This window comes from Aptenodytes forsteri, unplaced genomic scaffold (genome assembly GCF_000699145.1).
Source record: "Aptenodytes forsteri isolate BGI_AS27 unplaced genomic scaffold, ASM69914v1 Scaffold257, whole genome shotgun sequence".
Classification (NCBI taxonomy): Eukaryota; Metazoa; Chordata; class Aves; order Sphenisciformes; family Spheniscidae; genus Aptenodytes; species Aptenodytes forsteri.
In genome coordinates, this window is record NW_008795194.1 from 420,302 (window position 1) to 441,137 (window position 20,836).

The following is a 20,836-nucleotide window of genomic DNA, read 5'->3' on the forward strand; positions in this document are numbered from 1 at the left end:
AAAAAAACCCAAACCCAAACCCACCACCACAAAAAATCCACAAAACTTGTTTGACTTTTTCGTTATTGTTTATTGCTTATATTTAAGAGCATTGCTAAAGACTATTAATAGTTTTTAAAAAATTCATTTTGATCTAGAGTGAAAATGAGCTTCTTGTATTAATCAGGTATCCTTAGAAAGCAAGGGAGAAATGGAGAACTGAAAAATGATGTTATTTATATTTCACTGGTCTGCATACTTAATCATTCATGTGATTTTAAAAATTCTGATGTATGTTCAATAGAGTTTAGAACTGTTTGTAGTAGTGAGGTGTCAGTTGCAAAGATTTTTTTCTTTGAACTTCTCCACATTTTGATTATTAAAGATACCATGATACATAATTCTTTCTTTTATACTGCTTAACTATCTTAGTAGCCAGTAACGTTTTTCCCTGTCGGTAGTGAGGGTTTAGAACAAAGTTCAGACTAGACTGATTATAGAATATTGTTCTATAATTCTACAATGCATACAGTGCAAAAATGACAAGTTTCTTCCCCTGACCAGCTCGTCATCTAAATTGGACTCAACATTGTGTTGGTATATCAAAGGAGAGGAGGAATTTAAGAATTCAGTGTTCCATTACTGTTTCCTGTCACTGAGCAGATAAGCCTGTAGGAATCTGAAATGCTCCATGTGCTCTGGTTGTGCTTCAGCTCGTGGCAAAGCTGAAGAGAGATTAACTCCTTCCTCCCCTGGGTACCTCACTTGAGAACTGGCAGGGCTGGGGTCTGACAGTTTTGAAACCATTTGGTTTGTAGGCTGTGTTCTTTTGTGGATTTTTTTGGTTGTTGTTAATGTAGGAACTAATACTGTACTAACTTGTTGCCAGTTTTTGTACTGGGAGATTGATGAGTCAGTGAAGCTCTTACTCTTATACGAATTAACAACCAGTGAAGTAATTTTGTGAAACCAAAGTTTTGGGAATCGATTCATTCTGGTTCCTTGATGTGTAATTAGGCAGCTTAACACCTATGTATTTAAAATAACTTTATTTTAATGTTCTGTAAACTGCATTTCCTTATGTCATGTCTGGTTTCTGGAGCTTGTGACTTGCTGGTCTTTTTCATAACACAGTGTGAAGGAAAAAAAAAGATGGATTATGGTATTTTTAATTATAACACTATATTTAGGGAATCTGCTGCTAGATTATAGTGTTTTGGGGTTTTTTGGTGTTTGGTTTTTTTTTTAACAGAGTTTACCTCTGGAATAGATTGTTTATCTTAAAAAAAAAAAACAAACAACTTTAAGTATCTCATCTATAGCAGTGAATACTGAAGTAATTTGTAACACTATGCAGAATCCCGTCTTCTTAAAGTAATAAAAAATCAAAAGAGCTTCTGCAGGAATTAAAATTCAGCATGGTTTTCTTGTGTACTATAGCCTTTTAAGTGTTTATAATCTTTGTAAGACTATGACCCGTCTTCTTAAAGTAATAAAAAATCAAAAGAGCTTCTGCAGGAATTAAAATTCAGCATGGTTTTCTTGTGTACTATAGCCTTTTAAGTGTTTATAATCTTTGTAAGACTATATAGGTTCTCAAAAAGAATGGTGATATTCCAGTTGCTTTTAAGGATTGTAGTTCGTGGCCTGTCACAGTTTAAGCAAGTCGTGTTGAGATCCATTCTCCTTAATTCCTTGTTTCCCTAAATTTAGGGGGGGGGGGGGAAATCTACTTTATGATCGCAGAAGTCCCAGATTTTGCTTCCATTAACCATCAGTTAAAAAAACCCAAACCAACTTCCAAAAAAAGGACATAGTTCTTCCTGTTCTCTGTGGATTTGTGTGCTGAAGATGAGCTGTGTGTGCATTTCTAATATTCCCTGTATGGCTCCCTCACTTAGTCTTTTTTCCTCATTGTGCATTAGCAGCCCAAACAAGCTTGGTCTGTGTTTCAGACTGCAGTAGTAAACTCTGTCCAGAAAAAATGGATTTTTTGCAAACTTGAGTTTGATCATCTTTCATACATAGTAGAAACTATACTAAGTGTTCTCTCTCAGCAGCGTATGAGGGTATCTGTAGAACTGTTAACATTAGCAGGGGTTAATAGGAGTATAGACCGCTTGTCTTCCCGCCTGGGTGAAATTAATCTCAAAAGCGTGATAAAGCTGCCTACTTTTGCCTGTGAAAACTTTACAGAATGTTGTAAGTGCTTGCGTTGTGTTATGCCTGCTGGTGGAGCTAAAATTCTGTTTCCGTTGGTTTTCTTCTTCTGATGGGATCATTGAATCTTGCCTTCATATTGCTGTGTTACGGGAGCTAAACACTTCCAAACAATTAATAGAATGAACAGCTTCATTTGGCTTTAGGGTGGAAACTTAGTTTTGTTTTTTAATAACTTGTAAACAGGAGGAAAAAAAAAAGGGCAGTTAAATGGGATATCTTTATTTATAGTCTGCTTAGACTTTTCTGTTTGTGATTGCTCTGAAAAGCCACTCTGGCTGTTACTTTAGAGCTACTAAATTAAACAGATATAACTAAGATTTTAATGCCAAAATAACGCACAGACATTAGTTATAAAACAAAGGCATGTCTGTAAAGGATTGATCACAAATGTTGTTTCATAAGAAACTTGGCCATTTTCGAGACTGAACAAAAGATTGTGTTGTTGCAGTCATTTGGTTCACTGCACTTAATAGTTAAATATCACCTACCTGCTAACTGCTCTGCAGTCTTTACTTCCTATTTTCAAGAGGGTTTGTGCTTATCAAATACCAAGTGAAAAATAATTAAAACCTTTTCTTACATGTACTCAGAAATTAAAAAGAGCAAAACAAGATGTGTATGGAAAAGGTGTTTTTGGGGCTGCCTTCGTATACTTACAATTAGATAAATACATTTAGTTAGATTTTAAAATTAACTTGGAATTTTTTTTAAACTTTCCTCAGCATGTGTTTCAACTACTATTTTATCAGAAATGCGTGATTTTTCTTTTTCTCTTTTATCCCACATTGTAAATTATTACATAACAGAAAAGAAAGCTAGAAGATACTAAATTAAGTTTGTTAATAGAAAAGATCTATTGCCTTAATAGATTGCTAATATTTTGTTTTGGAACTAAGAAAAATATTTTTGGTGAAATTTTGATATCTTGATAAGTGGTAGTAATTATTAGTATAGTAAGTATTATTACTAAGTAAAAAATACTGTACTTTGCTGCAAAAAAATTATAATAGAAAATTACATAATTAAAGCTAGTTAAGAAGAGAATCTAGAATAAATTGTAAGGTCTGTAAAGGTAATTTTAACATGTGACTTCTTTTAAACAACAGCTGAAGTTTGGGATAAGGAATTTGACCCTGTCATGGTAATACTTCGAACAGTTTACCGGAGAGATGTGCAGTCTGCAATGGACAGATATACAGCATTGTAAGTTGGATCATTTTTAGAAATGTAACATCATGTTGTTGCTCATTGCACAAAAAATTTTTTTGTTTTCACTGTCTGGTAATGCTAATCATGTTATTGATGTTCAGGCCCCAGATTTGTCCTTGAGTAAATAGTTTATAAATTTACAGGCAGTATCAGGGTTTTGGTTAGCTTAGTCTGTTATTCTTCCATAAATGTTTAAAAATACATCTGAAGTGCCACAGACAAAGTAGTGACTGTCGTCACAGATAAAATACTTAACCAAAAGTTAATGTTTAAAAATCAGTTGCAAATTACTTAAAGAAAGCAGCCTTATCTATTTTTATTTATTTTACATTTAGGTACATGAAGCACAGTATTACAGTGTCCTGTATTTTGGAATTATATTGAAGACAGTGTGGGTTTTTTCTATGTATTCACCCATGACAGAAACCATGGGTGAATTAAATTCTGATTTAAATACAGGAAAAAGCACTTGTGGCACCCTTTTAAGTTCTAAGAAGCAAGATGATTTGGTCTTAATTCTGTCCCTTAACATTCCATCCCTTACAGCTTCTTACCCTTACAGATTCTTATTTCAGCTGATGTAATTTGGTTCTTTTTTTGTCACACCTTGGGAGTAAAAATCAAGTTTAAAACCCCCTTGTAATAAACTTAGTGAAATAATCCTCTGCCCCTGTGCTCATCCCATTGAGTCAAAGGATCATCATAAACACATACTGTAAGTGATTTTGAGCAAGGTAGTATTCTGTTAAATAATTGCATTGTCTGCTGCACCGGATTCCAGCTTGTTATTAGGAATGTGGGTCCACATTGAACTTAACACTTAATTTTTAAGTTCATAGATACGATAGCACCGGTACTGTCAACTATAGCTAACTATGTCTAGCGTTTCCTAGTGTTGCCTGTAATCCATTCCTACAGATGTGAGATTTCTATGTTGGATGTCTGACTAACGTGCATTTGGGTGAAGTGAAAAGTTTTCCATCTCTTCTATGTGCCTCTTAGAATGAAAATGGAATGCTTAAATTCAGAGCAGTAATTAAAAATTCATTTAATTTTATAAATAACTTTCATTTAAATCAGTGGTAATCAACAGAAAAATAAGACTGGATTCAGTTTGTGTATACATTCCAATTTTTGGAATGCTGCTTAAATAAATTAAATGGCTTAGAAATGCTCATAAATTCTAAAGTTGATCTAAACAGAAAGAATGCAGAATAGTTATCTATAACAGTGGCAGTTGTCTACATTTATTGCAGTGTTTAACGTAAGTCTCATTTGTTTCAACAGTTTAAAGCAAAGTGGTAAATTCCCTGGGAACCCATGGCCTCCTTACAAGAAAAGAACACCACTACATCCAAGTTACAAAGGTCTCATAAAGCTTTTACACTGTAAAACCCTGCACATTGTGCTGTTCACGCTTCTTTACAAGGTACAGTTGTAATTCTCATTAAGTCCAGTATTTTACTTCCACTTTTTCAGAACATGAGTTCTTAGAATTATGATTTTTTTAATAGATTATTTACAGTAGTCAGGTTCAAATTTATATAACGTTTTTATTTTCGTTTTATTTTATAAGTCTAGTATGATGATGTTTTTCTACCATTTTCATTATTTCATGAATGATTATTTCATATATACATACTCTAAGTCAGGTACCCAAGTGCCAAGAGCTGTCCTACTCTACTTTGAGGAACACCATCTTAACCATCAGAGCTGCCATTTGAATTGTTGTTCCGTGATGGTTTTGGGGAGCATGGTGGTGTTGAGTGATGTTCCTTTGGCTCCCACTGCAGAGTTCTAAGGCATCAGCAGCCTTTTCAAATATATGTAACCTTGATGGCAAATGGCAAATACATCTCCTAGCTGCAGTTGGTTCTAACATCACTTCCCAGATACGTTCTGGCTTTTGATAATGTTATAGCACTTGTTTTTCAGGACTAATTGATGCCTTTAAATTGTGTTTGGTTTTGTCTTTGATAATTGGCTGCCCTCTTTAAGAGAAGTGCATCCTTTTTGAAGAGTACGTTAATCAGAAAATGGGACTTGAATCTTCCTTTGTACTTGGAAAGTGCTTTCAAAGCAGTGTGCTGCAGAGGCAGATGAGGGACTATAAAAAGTGGTTTGATTGAGGCACAGTAGTGCTTTTCCGGGCAGACTTTCCTTTTGTGCTCTTTTAAGTGCTCCCAGCTCCCCTAAAGCTCTTGTTTTGTTTCACTGTTAAACTTTTGTTGAATAGAAAATATCTGTTGTTAAGTATAGTAATAACTGTGTGGTATTCACAAAGAGCCATGCTTATTCCCATGGAGTTGTTTCAGCTGATTTCTTTCTCTAATGAAGTATTGTATAAGTTGTCAGTATATCATTAAGATGAATGAAGACTTAAGATTTTACCTGGTTTCATTCAACAGATTTCACCTTTATGACAGAAAAGGACTTTTTCTCAAAAGCTTCATATTGCTTACAAATTAATGACTTAGCAAAACCTATAGTTTATCGATGTAATTCGTGCAATTTCAAAAATTACTTTAAAAATATAAAATATAAAAATCTGACTGTTTTACTACTAATTATTCCTTACCCATAAAAGAATGAGACATGTTATGGTGCAACTACATTTGATGATTTGACTTTTCAGAAGCGTTAGTCAACGTGACTTTTGAGTCTGACTGGTACAACTGCACATGGTTTTTATATTAATGTAATACTGAGTGCCTTTTACAATTAAATAATCTCTGTAATCTCAGATTTGATTGGGTTTGATTAAATCAGCTGCTCAAACATAATTTAGAAAAGCTATTGTAAAACAATATTTGTTTTAAGAACTTTATCTCTCTGATGTTTCTAATGGGTGTATCTACTTATGAAATTTGGCCCCTTCAAAACCAAGTTGTATTTAAAACTTTACTAGGCTACACTCTAAAAAATATTAATTCTATAGTAGCCTCTCCACAGTGAAATTTTAAACATCTTTTCTCATCCACTTTTTTGGTAACTTACAGGTTCTTGCCATTTTCTTCCCTTTAAATCAGAATATTCTCAAGAGGAAAGTTGTCCTGGTTTTTAATTTCAGCAGCACTGGTTCTTCCTCTCAATGCATTGAAAGCTGTGTTAGAAGAAAGATATGGGCATTTATTAATTTAAAGATAAGGTTATTTATTATTTGTAATTGAAAAAGATTATGTGAAGATGGTTGTGAACTAAATTCATGTTAACCCTTCTGGCGTTCCCAGTTATCCAGGCATTGCTTATAGGACTAGGACCTCATGAGGCCTTATGATGACCGATCACGTGAAAAAGGGAGGGAAGGCTAGGTGCAGCTCTTTGCTTGTAGCTGACAGTAGTGGCATCTGTGCGGCTTTACCTGGCGCTTTGGTGTTAAAGTAAATCACAGCTTGAACTAGTAACAATTTTAAGGTACAAGTTTGTTTGACTGGAAAGAGATGTAAAATTAAATTTTGCTTTTGTGGTGGTGCTCAAAGGTTAGTTTTTTCTAAACCTCAAAATAATTTTTAATCGTCTTAAAAAAAATTAAATAAAACCTGAAGAGTCCAAAGTGTATTTTCCAGAACACTCTTTCTGTACATTTAGATATACTGAAGTCTTAATAGGCTGAGTGGAATAATGATTTCCTGTCTTTTAAATACAACACTCCTGTTGATCCATCACATCCAAAATTACATCTTATTTTCTAGTAGGGTTCCATTACTGTTATTGGAGAGCTATATTAATGTTATTACTCTTACTATTCTTGGCCTACTTGGAACTGTTTTTTTTATCCTATAGCATAATCGCTAATCAGGTATTTTGTTGGAGCATTCAGTCATAAAAAGAGTGAAGTTTAAAATATCTTGCTGATGTTTCAGAGTAGATATTCCAGGAACTTGAATAGGCAATTCAGTGCGCTTGAAAATAAGTTCTTCCTAACTGTATTTTTATGCATATGATAGGACTTTGAAAGTGTTACTGTGCATCAAAAAGAAAACTATTTTAAATGCTAAAATTGGTGCTCAGTGTCTACCAAAAATATACTAGAGTAGCAAGTGTTGTTATGGTGTTCTGCCTGTCTAGTCTTTTCTTTTTAACTGATACTCGTATCTCATGATACAGCGCTTGCGAGCACAGTGATTAATTAAGGAAAAAAACCAAAAAAACCAGGCAAAAATCACATATGTAGCTCAAGACTTTCTACCTTTCCTAGTGTGGCTAACCTGGAAGGTCATGCTCGGAGATAAAATTTGTGGGTAGTATCTTGAGTTTCTTCATACCAGACTCCTGGCTACTTTCTTTACCTTCCAGTTTAGGTTAGAGGTGTCCATCAGGTTTTTGGCAGTTTTTGGTTTTTTGTAATAGGGATTGTGAGAGTATCAAAGATAGGATTTTCTAAGACATGAATGTCTGTTTTTCTGCCTAGATATTAATGGATCATCAGAATTTATCAGAACACGTGCTTTGCATGGTTTTGTATTTGATTGAGCTGGGGTTGGAAAATTCTCCAGAACAAGAATCAGATGAAGAGGTAAGAATAAATATCATCTTTTTCATTAAAATATAAAAGTATTGTCTAATGATTCAATATTCTTTAAAAATAGATGTTTATTAAAATCATAATTTTACCACAGGAATTAGGAAAAAAAATATTTATTTATTTACTTATGCAGGGATCAAACCAGCAAACAAAAATAAGAAAATTGCATACTGTTGTGAAGCGGAGTGTGGTATCTTGTTATGTTTTTCAACAGTTTCTGTATTTATAACCTGACAACACAGATTGGTTAGATCTTTACTACTCTGTAAATTAGTACTTGAAATTGGGTGCAAAAAAATTTAAAATGATTGAAACTAAACCTTGCTTAAATTTCTAGATTTTTTCAACTGACACCTTTATCACTGAGCATTTTATTGCTAAAGCTCTGTATCTTCTAAAATGTGAATTAGCCAAAATTTTAACTGTGCTTTTGATGAGAATTTGAATATGAAGAGCCGTTATTTTTGTGATTCCAGATTCCCTTATGGTATATGACTTTCATAATTTTTCCTACTGTGTAACATTGCTTATATGACTAAGGATCTGCCACTCTCACACACACCCCCCCACCTTGAGATTGACTTCTGTATAGTTCAGATTTTTGTATTAATCTTAGATTGTACAGCTTTGGACTACTTTGAGTAGTTCCTTTTACTTCTGCTTGATAGCACTGATGGCATGTATTTGATTATATTCAAATCATATGTGCAGATTTAAGTATTTATCAGACCTGTAGTCTTCACAGTAGGCATCAATCATATCATTTTTTAAGAGGTATATCGGCTTTAGTGAGGTACATACTGTTCAACATATTGTTCCTATCTCATGGAGAGATGATGGCCTCTGTAATACACTTATAAAAGCAACATGAATTATTGTAACACATAAGAGAAAGTATACTGAATTTTTTTATTATTTTAGGAATCTGCAGGTGGACAAGAGCGTTGCCATGATAGTTGGTTTCCAGGTAGTAACTTGGTTTCTAACATGCGTCACTTCATTAACTATGTCCGAGTAAGAGTACCAGAAACTGCTCCAGAGGTTAAGAGGGAACCACCTGCAAGTACGAGTTCTGATGGTTTAGCTTCATCACAAGTAAGTATATACAAATACTGGTCCTTTTCCTAGATCTGTTTAAGTTATTGCCCTGTTTTGACTTTTTTGTTAGGATTATTTTTTTACTGTTTTTATGAATTTCTTAGGATTTTTTTTTCTTCCAGTAATCTTTCCTAAGTGTACTGATAAGAGAAATAGAATTTATTTCAAATGATACCTCCTTCCAAATGGTTTATTTAATGACTTTTTTTGTCCTCAATCTACCAGAGTTCAAGGCGGAAGAGCCTCCAGAGAGAGGTAGATCTGTGTGCAGTTTGTTCCCCTAAGCGATTAACTAGCAACATGGCTTTAATTGCACTCACCTTAACATTCAGTGAAATCTTCTAATTTTCCTGAGTTTCCTTTTAATTCATACTGCAAGGACTCATGCTTTTTTCATATTCTTGATTGTAATCTTAGGTAGCAGACTTTTAAGCAAAGTAATGCCCTTACATTTTTAATACATATTTTGAAATAAAAGCTTTCTATCAAATATAAAATGTCATTGATAGCTTACTGCTTGAGCTTTGTGTTTAGGCCTGTTTTGTCTTGCCAAGATATTACTAACATTTAATAATGTAGAGTAGTCTTAGCTTTCTTGAATCTAGGTAAGTTTAACCTTACATTGAAAGTGCATTTGAAATGATTAATGGCAAGTTTATTTGGGGTTTTTGTGAAAACAAAATGAATATGTAAATGGTGAGATCCTGAAAGATTTATAGCTGGTAGATAATATAATCTCTATGTCAGGATTGCTTTTGTATCTTTTGTATACAGCACTTCAGATTACTGTGTGCCAGATGTAGTGAAATACAATGGATGTTTCTTTGGCATGTTAATGTTAGAAAAATAGATCAAAATTTAAAGTAGGTAGGTGAGATGAAATAGATTAAAACATAAAGAAGGAAGGTGAGATGATTGTCAGAATCCCATTTTTATATTTGATCTCTGAAGTATTTCGTATCTCTTGGCTGCCCAGCCTTCTGAGAAGGAGAGGGTAAGATGTTAAAGCGTTCTGAATTTCATGTTCAAAATATTCAGGAAACATTTCTTTACTATGGATTCAGTACACGCAAGTTGCTTCCATGTATCGCTAATTTGGGACTGAAAGCAAGGGTAGCATAGAATAGAAACGTCTGAATGGGTTCTGTCATTAATGTAACTGCACTCATACGCTCGTGTGCCCTGAATGGCAAATTCTGCTTGCAAACATGGGTATGTGGCTTCTGGATCTCAGCTAATAAATCCACACAAAATGCACAATGCCCATGGGGATGTGTGGGCTCACCTGTGTTCACCTGTGTGGGATTATGAGTTACATTGTGCAGCAGTGCTCAGTAGACTTTAATAAAGACATTTAAATGGCATAAAGATACTGAAATTATGAATATTCCAGAAAAAGTAAGGAAATATTACTTGGAGAACAGAATTCTAAGTTTGACTAGAGCAAAGCCAGTTGTTTTAGTATGGATGATATTTTCATTTTGTACTTGGCTTTTTATGCAGCTGTGCATAACAGATTTGTATAAAAATATGACATGCAGGATTAGTATTTTGCTATACCAAATTTCAATACATTTTGGAAGGGGAGAGGAAACTTAAAATGTTTCATGCTTTTCCTCCTAGTTTAAAATATTTTCTATAGTTTTATAAATGTATGTTGTTTATACCTGTATTTTTGAAAATTAAATGCTGTAATTTTTTTCCCAAGAACTCGGGGACAGCTCAAGTGTTCAGTTTGGTCGCAGAACGTAGAAAGAAATTTCAGGAGATCATCAATCGGAACACCAGCGAGGCAAATCAGGTGGTTCGGCCCAAAACATCTATGAAATGGTCAGCACCTGGTGCAACTCCACAGCTAACCACAGCCATTCTAGAAGTCAAGGAAAGCATACTGTCCTTGCTGATTAAATTGCATCACAAACTCTCAGGAAAACAAAACTCTTACTATCCTCCGTGGTTGGATGATGTGGATGTTTTAATCCACCCAGAAATTCCAAGATACTCTCACGGTGATGGAATGACGGCAGTTGAAAGAATTTTATTGAAAGCTGCTGTACAGAGCAGATTGAATAAACGCATAATTGAAGAGATATGCAGAAAGGTGACACCTCCTGTACCACCAAAAAAGATTAGTTCTGCAGAGAAGAAAACTTTGGATAAAGAAGAAAGGTAACACTAAGAACAAAGTAAAGGGATGGTAGTGTTGTGTTGTGCATCTATTGATTGATCTGTCTCTAGGTCTTTGCATGAATTAGTTATTAAAAGAATAAGTCTTAATTGTACAGTTCTCTTCTTTATACATTTTGTATATACATGGTTTACATGAGTACTGAGGAAGAACCTGCACCTTGCTAATTTAGATCTTTAAATTAGAACTCTTTCATAATGATTTTATGTGATATACACGCTCACCCTTCATGTTGCCATGTATGCCACTCATATATACAAAGGTAAAGAATTAAGATTGTGTTAACTTTTGATGATTAACTGTGCAACCTCAAGATGAGGTAGAAATTTTTTTTTATTTGTATTGTCTGTTCATTCACATGCACATATCACACCATGATTATTTTTTGTTTGTTTGTTTACTATGTGTGAGTTTGGTAATGCTGTCTTTTTTGCTTGTCCAACACATTCAATTTTAAAATTATGTTTTTAATTTTTTAATAGTTTTTAGTTTTAAAAAAATCATATTCATATTTTCTTATAATGTGGCCTGAAAACCTACATGCCAGATGTCTGTCTTGGGCTGAAATGTTTTTGGGAAAAAGCTTAGACAGTTTTGAGATTGAGGTTGGGGCATAATGGGTCCTGAGAGCACCCAGAACACCAGCACTACTGAAACTGAATGCAGAGAGCCTGTTTCTCTTCTGCTTTCAGCAACTGCTATGTTGGCCTATGAGTTCTATGGAAGAGGAATCATCCAGTTCAAATGCCTAGAGGACAGTAACTACAGCTGAGAAGTAGAGGTGAAAACTAGGACTGTCAGGGGCAAAGTGTTGAAGACTGGGACTGGAAGGAGAAACCTTCTGGTCGATGTAATAGTGAGCAAAGGGAAGATGCCAGCTCAAGTGAATAGTTGATGTGGGAAGACTCAAGCTGCAAGTTGGGGATGTTAGGGAAGAACTGTGTTGTCAGGACAGAAATACTCAGAGAAGAGTAGCAAATGAAAGAACAATTTTTAGTGAAAATCTCCATTGGGGAGGGAGAATGGGGTCTTGAGAGTTGATAGGAGAAGGAGAACGTGGAATAGGAATTCAAATGCCTGGAAAGCACGAGTAAGAGAGAGATTGGTATTTGGGGGATTAATAGAGCCAGCCAGAAAGACGAGTTGGCTGGAGTGGGGCAGTGGGAATAGATTGGTAACTGGTTAGTGCTGAAGACTGAAACATGGCGTTTGAAGCGAGGAGACAATGGATGGGGTTACAAGGTTGGGGCATAGAGAGTGGGGTGGTCAGATCAGAGAACTTACCACGTTCACTGAAGCAGAGACAGGGCACAGACTGGAATGGACAAGAATACTCTTGAGTCTTTGTCCGTGCAGTATTTTGATGTATTAATGGTTTAGGTACTCAGACTATATGACTATGGTTTTAGAATTTTGGGTAGAAACATGCAGCTATCTGACTTGGTTTCTGGATTACCTTTATTTATCCTGCTTTTTTTATTTGTTTGAAAATAATTTTTTCACTAATTTCTCTCTGATATGTCCAAGACCAACACTGTACTTGAAAATTAACATTAAAAAATTAAAAATAGATTTAATATTTTTTTATAAGTTACATACTTGTTGTGGTTTAACCCCAGTCGGCAACTAAGCACCACACAGCTGCTTGCTCACCCTCCCCACCTCGGTGGGATGGAGGAGAGAATCAGAAGAGCAAAAGTAAGAAAACTCGTGGGTTGAGATAAGAACAGTTTAATACTAATAATAAGTTTGCAATGGAAAGTAAAACAATGAGAGAGAGAGAGAGGAATAAAACCTGGGAAGGAGAAAGAAAACAAAACACAAAACCAACAACAAAACGAACAAGACGTGATGCAACCGCTCACCATCTGCTGACTGACGCCCATTCAGTCCCTGAGCAGTGATCGCTGCCCCCCAGCTTATATACTGAGCATGACGTCACATGGTATGGAATGTCCCTTTGGCCAGTTTGGGTCAGCTGTCCTGGCTGTGCCCCCTCCCAGCTTCTTGTGCACCTCCTCGCTGGCAGAGCATGGGAAGCTGAAAAGTCCTTGACTTAGTATAAAGACTGCTTAGCAACAACTAAAACATCAATGTGTTATCACATTATTCTCATGCTAAATCCAAAACACAGCCCTGTATCAGCTACTAGGAAGAAAATTTAACTGTATCCCAGCTAAAACCAGGACAATACTTTACAGTAAAATTAATTCTTACAAGTGGTCAGTTAATGGTTTAATTTTCAACATCCCTTGTAATAGTTCAGTAAATGAGAGAAACAATCAAGGGTTAGCATGTAAAATTGTCTTTCAGAAAATGCCAGACTGAATGACTGCTTTAGATAAAACAGAGCTACATCTTGGACACCTACTTGTTATTGTGGTACTCAGTAGTGCCAGATTTATGTACAGGAGAAGCATGGGAATCAATAAATCAAGTAACTTTTCATATAGAAAAGGGTAAGGTCATTCCTTTCCCCCTGTAAAGGATGTGATATTTTCAAGGATCTATTGTGGGCACTTTCAAGTTTTCAGTTAAGTTCTGGGGCTAACGTAATGATGAAAATAAATGTTTCTAGCTCTTTGTTGTTCTGAGTTACTATTTTCTTCTCAAATCCATAATGGCACTGGGGACCCATGAAGTTTATTAATGGACAGTGTGATAACTGAAATGACTAATCTCATAGACTGACAGTGCTCATATAGTCAGGCTGCAGTTTTTACTTTCTTTTTTGGTTGGTTTGTTTTTTTCTTTTTCCCCCAAGTCCAGTTTCGTATTAGTGAAGATCAAGCAGACTGTGAGTGTTCAGCAATCACCGTTTTTGGTTACTTCAACATATAATGACAAACTTGGCATCGCTCAGGCAATGGGTTGTCGCCATAGAAACCGAAATACAGAGCTAGAAGAGAGCTTGAGCTGCTTGCAGTATTTTTTCAATTGCAGTGTCATACTCCCATAGGCCATCATGGAAAATTACTGAGCCGTACTGAATCTGTCAGAGTTTGTTTATGTCTTCTTATTAAAGGCCTCTATTTACAGTCACTCTGCTTTTAGTCAAAGTGTATATCGAGAAATTCCCAGGGAGAAAGAAATAAAAACAGGTTTAATGAATGCCCTGGTATGATCCTCAGAATAATGAATCTTAGGATTGTTGTAAATAGAAGTTATTTTGAGAAATGATGGCTGTACAATGTGACAGATAAATGGGCAGAGATACTCAGATTTTTAAGGTGCCTTTAAGAAAACAAGTTAGAAACTTTGACTTATAAACAGGCCACCTCGGGATAACAGGTTACAGTATATTAGCTGCTTTGGGCCTGTGCATGCCTGTTCTGTGCCAGGACAGTGATAATCAGACAGTGCTGGAGACTAAAGAGCAACCCATCAGCATATCAGATGCCAAGTGATGTTTTTAAATCCCTTGTTAGTTATCTGAATCATCTCTGAGCGTGGGGAAAAAAATTCACTGTAACTGCTGATGCACAGAGTTTGTAGCTCTGATAGAGCTTCCCTAGCTGCACTGGGGAGGTGCTGCGTAAAGCCCTCATCCATGGGGCACGTAGGTCTTTGTGTGTGCCATGTAATGAGCAGCTGTGGTGTGAGTTTTGGTTTTCCCACTTGAACTCTCCCATTTCCTCTATTTGTAAACTGTTGTCAAAGTAAAGATCCTTTCTTGGTACCTCAGGAAGAAGAAAATGAGTATCTATTTTCTTTATCTTTTTACATCCATCAATATTCCTGTACCCGCTGCAGTATGTATATACAGGGAGTTAAAAAATAGCTGGTCGTATAGCCTTGTACAGATCACTAATACAGTTTAAACAGAAGGATAGACAAGAATGAGTCTCTAATGTCTTCAATTTGTAAATCCAGAGCTGTGTGAAACGATCAGGAAAAAGTTAGTGAAGTCAGCTTGGCTCCAGGGAGGTAAGGGCCTTCAGTCTGGAAGGAATCTCAAACTTATTTAAGTCCAGGTATAAAAGCTGTTGGTGACCGGTATCTAGGGTGGAGGTTAGCAAGAAGGAACCAGTATGAGGAGCCTTAGCTGGAAAATAAATTACTAATAATTGTCTTCCTTGGCATCAAGCTTGATATCAAAAGTGAGGTAGGCTTTTTTAAATTTATTATTACTACTATTATTAACAACTTGTAAATGTTGGTTGCTCACAAGAGTACTTGTTTTTGTACAATGGTTGACATTTCACTCTTATTCTTCCCTTATGTAACAGAAAAATAACTTTCAAGAGTAAGGTCTTGGGTTCTTTTTCTTACGATGCCATGTCCTAATATGTTACAAGATCCTTTGGTTTTCTGAAGGGTTTTATAGGACAGGATTTTATTCCTTTCTTTCAGCCTCAAAAGAAAATAACTGATTTCTTAAAAAATTTTACTTTTAAAGCAAGAGATTCCTTTTTTTAAGCTTGAAAATGAATCATTTATTTAGAGAAAACTTGAATTTTGAATGATATTGTTGAAGGTGGCAACTGTAATTGGCCTGACACTACAGACTAATTTTTTTCCTCCATTATGTATACTCTCCCCCCCCCCTTCCCTCTTCCCCCTTCTTCTTTCACTCAGACGACAGAAGGCCAGAGAAAGGCAACAGAAATTGTTGGCTGAATTTGCCTCAAGGCAGAAAAGCTTCATGGAAACTGCCATGGATGTTGGTAAGTTTTTGCATGGTTGACTGCTTGCCTCTTTTTGTTGTTGTTGTTGTTGGTCGGTTGGTTGTTTTTTTGTTTTTTAAATTTTATTTCCATGTTAGCATTAAGGTTTTTACTCAAACAGTTTTAAAACAAAACAAAAACCAAACACAAACCCCAAACAAAAAACACTCCCCTCAGATTCCACTACTGTATTCACTTGTTCACTAAATACTTAAGAGGCTTAAAATTGTGTTTTCTAGGACAGATAATACTTCATACATAATTGCTAACGAATAGATTAAATTATCTTGAAAATATTTAAGAGAACACATTATCTGCAGGACATAATTTTATTCCTGTCTTTTCTTAATATACAATGGATGAAATGATTACATGTGTGTGATGTTTTGAAGTATTTACCTTTTAATATAAAACAACCCAAAGTTAGTCTTTTAAAGATTGCATTTTCTTTAATCTGTAGTAATAAATTTTAAGACTATTTCTTCATAGAGCCTCAAATTTTGATAAGGTAGAAGTTTTGCATTTTAAATTTATGTATAGAATTAAGGAAAGCATAATTTTTATATCATCTCAGTTGCTATAAGTGATAACATTGTATTCTATTTCAAGTACAGGCTTTACAGCAGAATCAGTTCTTGTTTTTCTTGAGGATAAGTTCTTTCAGGTTCTGCTGTGTAGAAGCACCTAATCTTGATTAGTTTGCTTGTGTTTAACTGAGGAATGGAAAATATTTCCATCGTCTGGATTACTTAATTGAAAATTAGCACTTTTGAAAGATAAGAAAAAGCAGGAATTGTATTTTTCTTTTTCCCTCTTTCAATCAAATATCATCTGCTATGTAGTTTTGATTTGAGTTTAAGCGCTGGTTAGAAATATTTTGACATCTGCTTTTGCTGAAAAAGTCTGTTTTTTGAAATTGTTAAATTCCCTTCAGTTCATAGGTTGTGGAGAAGATTTATTCCTTCAGACTTATGAAGGTCTTGGATACAGCAATCACTGAAATTTCTTTAGCAAATTAATGACTATATGTGTGGTGTTATGTTTGGAGAGTGTGCAATACAACACAAAGTTCACAGATAAAAATGAGTTTAAGTCATGCTTATTAAATGGGTAGCTATGTCTTTTTAATCTATTTGTTAAAGTAAGGAAGGAGGGAGGAAGAAACATGCAGTTCTACTTATTAAAATTTAAGTCTTTTACAGTCAATTTGAAATTACAGCTAATTGAAAGCGACTGAGGAACTTTGATTCTGCAGTCACCTATATTTTGAATTCTTGATATTGCAACTTTAAAGTTGATGTTTTTATATATGAAATCACATGTATCTGTATACATTTACCTGTCATAGCTGTATTTGCATATGTACATATGTATGCGTAAATACTCTCATGCTTGAGTTTTACAAGCTATGTTTAAGGTAACTGCTTTGATTTGTGGATGAAGCATACTAGTTAAATCAATAAATTACACAGCATTTATTTATGTGGAGGACTGGGAACACTTAGCTTTTACTTAACTACATATGTCAAATATTAAAAAGAACCCTTAATTTCTTAACAGGCAGACATGGACCTTTGTGCTTGTGATTGTGCATTAAAAAGTTATTGGGCATGCAACACTTAAATTGTTAGTTTCTTAGTATTTAAACAATTAATAACTTCAGATATCTCAACATAGAATGTAGTGATTGTTGTCAATTATACCAGGTCATGCACAGCAGTAGATAGAATCAACTTACTGGATTACATTTTCATAAAATTGTTTTGCATGAAGACATTTCTTGGTAACAACTTAATAGAATTCCAGGCATTGTGCTAGCTGAATAATTGCTTTGCTTTTTCACTAACTTTTTTCAGTGTCTTCTCGGTTGCCATACTGTTTTCTGAGTTTCTGATGAAAATTCTCTGAATTTGTACTATAGTCTGGTATTAACTAGCTTTTATGTTCTGACTGGCATGAAAATAGCTCGCAGAAAGGAAGTACATATTCCATTATAGTGTTTGCCAGGAATATTTTCTTCAGTTTGCTCTAATTTTTTTTTAACTGAAGTAATTTGTTCAGCTGTGAATGCAGTCTCTATATGTTGCAGCAAATTATTGAAAAAGGTGTAGAAACTATTGTTACTCTAATTTTAAAATACAAGACATGGTGAGAATCCTGAAAATAGTCTGTCTGGAGTGATTCAGTTTAAAGCTAATGTAAGTATTTAATAGTCTTACCCTGAATTGTATCATAGCTGTGCTGAAATAGTACGTTTGAAAACAAAAAAATAATTTCATACTAAGATCAGTCAGTTAAAACGCGTTCCCTTCTCACACATTCAAACTCTGTTACGTGTTACTTTTATTATAGGTTGAAATTCAGCAGTAGGTTTATTTCTTAATTTTGATTGTTTGTTGTAACAGTAATGACACTGTCAGAATGCAGGGACAGTGAGGCCTCAGCTCCCTGGCTTTGTCACTGATTCACTTGGTGTCATTTGAGCAAATTACTATCATCATCATCAACTTTTAAAACTTCTCTATCTATGAAATGTGGATGTGATTAAGTGGTAAAACGTGAGAACGGGTGTAATTGTTTTTGGATATAGCACTTCAAAAATGTCATAATAGCTTTCTCTTGACAGTGTAAAAGACTGAAAATACTCTGAAAATAAATGTGTCTAGAAGACAATAGGAATAATGGAGAATAGCCAAAGCTTAAAGATTATTTTATTAAAACCCCATAAACTTACTAGTTTCCAAAGTGTTTATTAAAGTGCACAGAGCCACTGTTAATCCCCTGAGGCATTCCTCTTGTTTGATTGTTGGGATGCTGCAATGAAACATGGCTTAAAAGGAAGTTACCCGATTACATGTTCATTTTCCAATATTAAATGTGCCTCATTTTGCCAGCAAAAATTATTTATTTGAACTGGAATTCACAAGTTAATCTGAGATTCTGAAAGTAAAGGTTGGCATTTTCTTGCATATAATCACTGTAGAAAAAATTCCGATTATTTAGCCCTTTCCATTTGTGCCCCCTGTTACTTTCTATTTATATTCTGTGACATCTGCAGAACTGCATTGCCATTCAAGATTGCCTGGAAGTAATTAAGTGAAATTTAGAAACAGTTATGTTAATGAACTAGGATGGAACAGAATCCACTGTGCTGTCTTTAGCTGTTTGACTGCAGGACAAACGTAAAAAGCAGAAAAACCAAGAAACATCATTCTAAGAGCAGCACATAAAGCTCTTAAAATACCTGAGGAGAATGTCTAGTGAGTCAAAAATGTGCTGTCGCGTAGTCACATACAGTGTCAACTCCATAGGCCTTCTAGTCTCCTAGTAATAGCTACTTTTACATCTTTGTTTTGAGAGCACTTATCGCAGTGTGAGGCTATGGTTTATCTGTCATGATGTGGAACTCCATGCAAGAGATTTTTGAAACTTCACTGCCTTTCAGGCGGGACTTGATAAGAACAAAAATAAATCCCTCTGTTCCAGGTTAATAGTAGCCTTTAACAAATTACAGTGATATTTGTAATGATCTGTCTATCTGAGTTTTATAAACATGAAATATTATGATCCATTCCAGGCAAGCTGCTGAACTACTTAATTAAATGTATCTTAGTGAAAATTTGTGAATTGGTTAATTTGTGAATTACAAATATTAAGATATCTCACGTTCCTTCAATAGTTTTGCTGTCTCTGAAGTGCCCAATGTGATTTTTTTTTTTTTTTTTTTTTTTTAAATCCCCCTGATATTACATCTTTGTTTTGAGAGCACTTATCGCAGTGTGAGGCTATGGTTTATCTGTCATGATGTGGAACTCCATGCAAGAGATTTTTGAAACTTCACTGCCTTTCAGGCGGGACTTGATAAGAACAAAAATAAATCCCTCTGTTCCAGGTTAATAGTAGCCTTTAACAAATTACAGTGATATTTGTAATGATCTGTCTATCTGAGTTTTATAAACATGAAATATTATGATCCATTCCAGGCAAGCTGCTGAACTACTTAATTAAATGTATCTTAGTGAAAATTTGTGAATTGGTTAATTTGTGAATTACAAATATTAAGATATCTCACGTTCCTTCAATAGTTTTGCTGTCTCTGAGTTCCAAAGTTTTTTTTTTTTTTTTTTTTTTTTTTTAAATGCCTCGTGATAAGTATGCAGTATGATCTGTGTGTTTCTTTCCGATGATGTGAGTCTCGGCAGGATGTCATTTTGTCCTTCAAGTGAACGTTCCCTAGCTAGAGTTAAAAAGAAGTGCAGAGTTTTAATGCAAGGTGACATACATTTCCTAACACTCAATCTTCTGAACCCAGATAGAAAAATAAATTAGGTACTGATCTCTTGAGAATATATATGCTGGGTCAGGGCAAAGAATATTAACATGCTAATGGTTGCTTTGATGCCAAGGGGCCACTTCGAGACACAATGTATACAGCAGTAAAATGTTGACTACAGCCAACAGAGGTTATAAACTATTTACTGTGTTTACGGAGCCCTTTCGGTTCTGGGGTTTTGCTGGGTAGGAGAAAGGGGAGTGAATCTTTAACTCTGGAGAATACAAATGAAATAAAATTCAGGCAGCAATGCATTCTGCGATAAAACAGCGTGCTAGATTTTAGCAGACTGATCAGTATTTGCTAGGAGGGAGGAAATGGTAGGATTTTTTTAACTTTGGGTCTCTTACTCCTATTGGTACAAAACCAAAGAAAGAGCTAAATAATTAACTTCTTTAAAAATCCATGGGAATGATAGTGTTTGTCACTACGCTGGATTTCTGTCACAGTTTAAATGTTTTAATCCTCCTTCAGTGTTTTTATCTTTGTTTTAATGAGGTTCATATTTATCCAGATATCTGAAATAATTCACAAGGACAAAGAAAAGTCCCAGAACCCACTGTAAGGGGGTGGGGTGTGTTACAACATTAGACAAACCTCATGAGAGAAACTTG

General features: G+C 34.9%; 1 protein-coding gene across 6 annotated transcripts in view; it reads left to right on the forward strand.

Moving 5' to 3' along the window:
* UBR3 (ubiquitin protein ligase E3 component n-recognin 3 (putative)) overlaps positions 1 to 20,836 on the forward strand; it is a 123,110-nt gene that overhangs the window by 47,340 nt on the left and 54,934 nt on the right. For 5 of the 6 annotated variants that reach the window (XM_009278563.2, XM_009278564.2, XM_009278566.2 and 2 more), the window contains 7 exons: positions 3,309 to 3,405; positions 4,699 to 4,840; positions 7,823 to 7,927; positions 8,858 to 9,031; positions 9,260 to 9,289; positions 10,743 to 11,203; positions 15,801 to 15,889. In XM_009278563.2, the coding sequence (XP_009276838.1) occupies positions 3,309 to 3,405; positions 4,699 to 4,840; positions 7,823 to 7,927; positions 8,858 to 9,031; positions 9,260 to 9,289; positions 10,743 to 11,203; positions 15,801 to 15,889 (1,098 nt within the window). The remainder of the gene's footprint in view (positions 1 to 3,308; positions 3,406 to 4,698; positions 4,841 to 7,822; positions 7,928 to 8,857; positions 9,032 to 9,259; positions 9,290 to 10,742; positions 11,204 to 15,800; positions 15,890 to 20,836) is intronic. The other variant, XM_009278565.2, reaches the window with a different exon arrangement.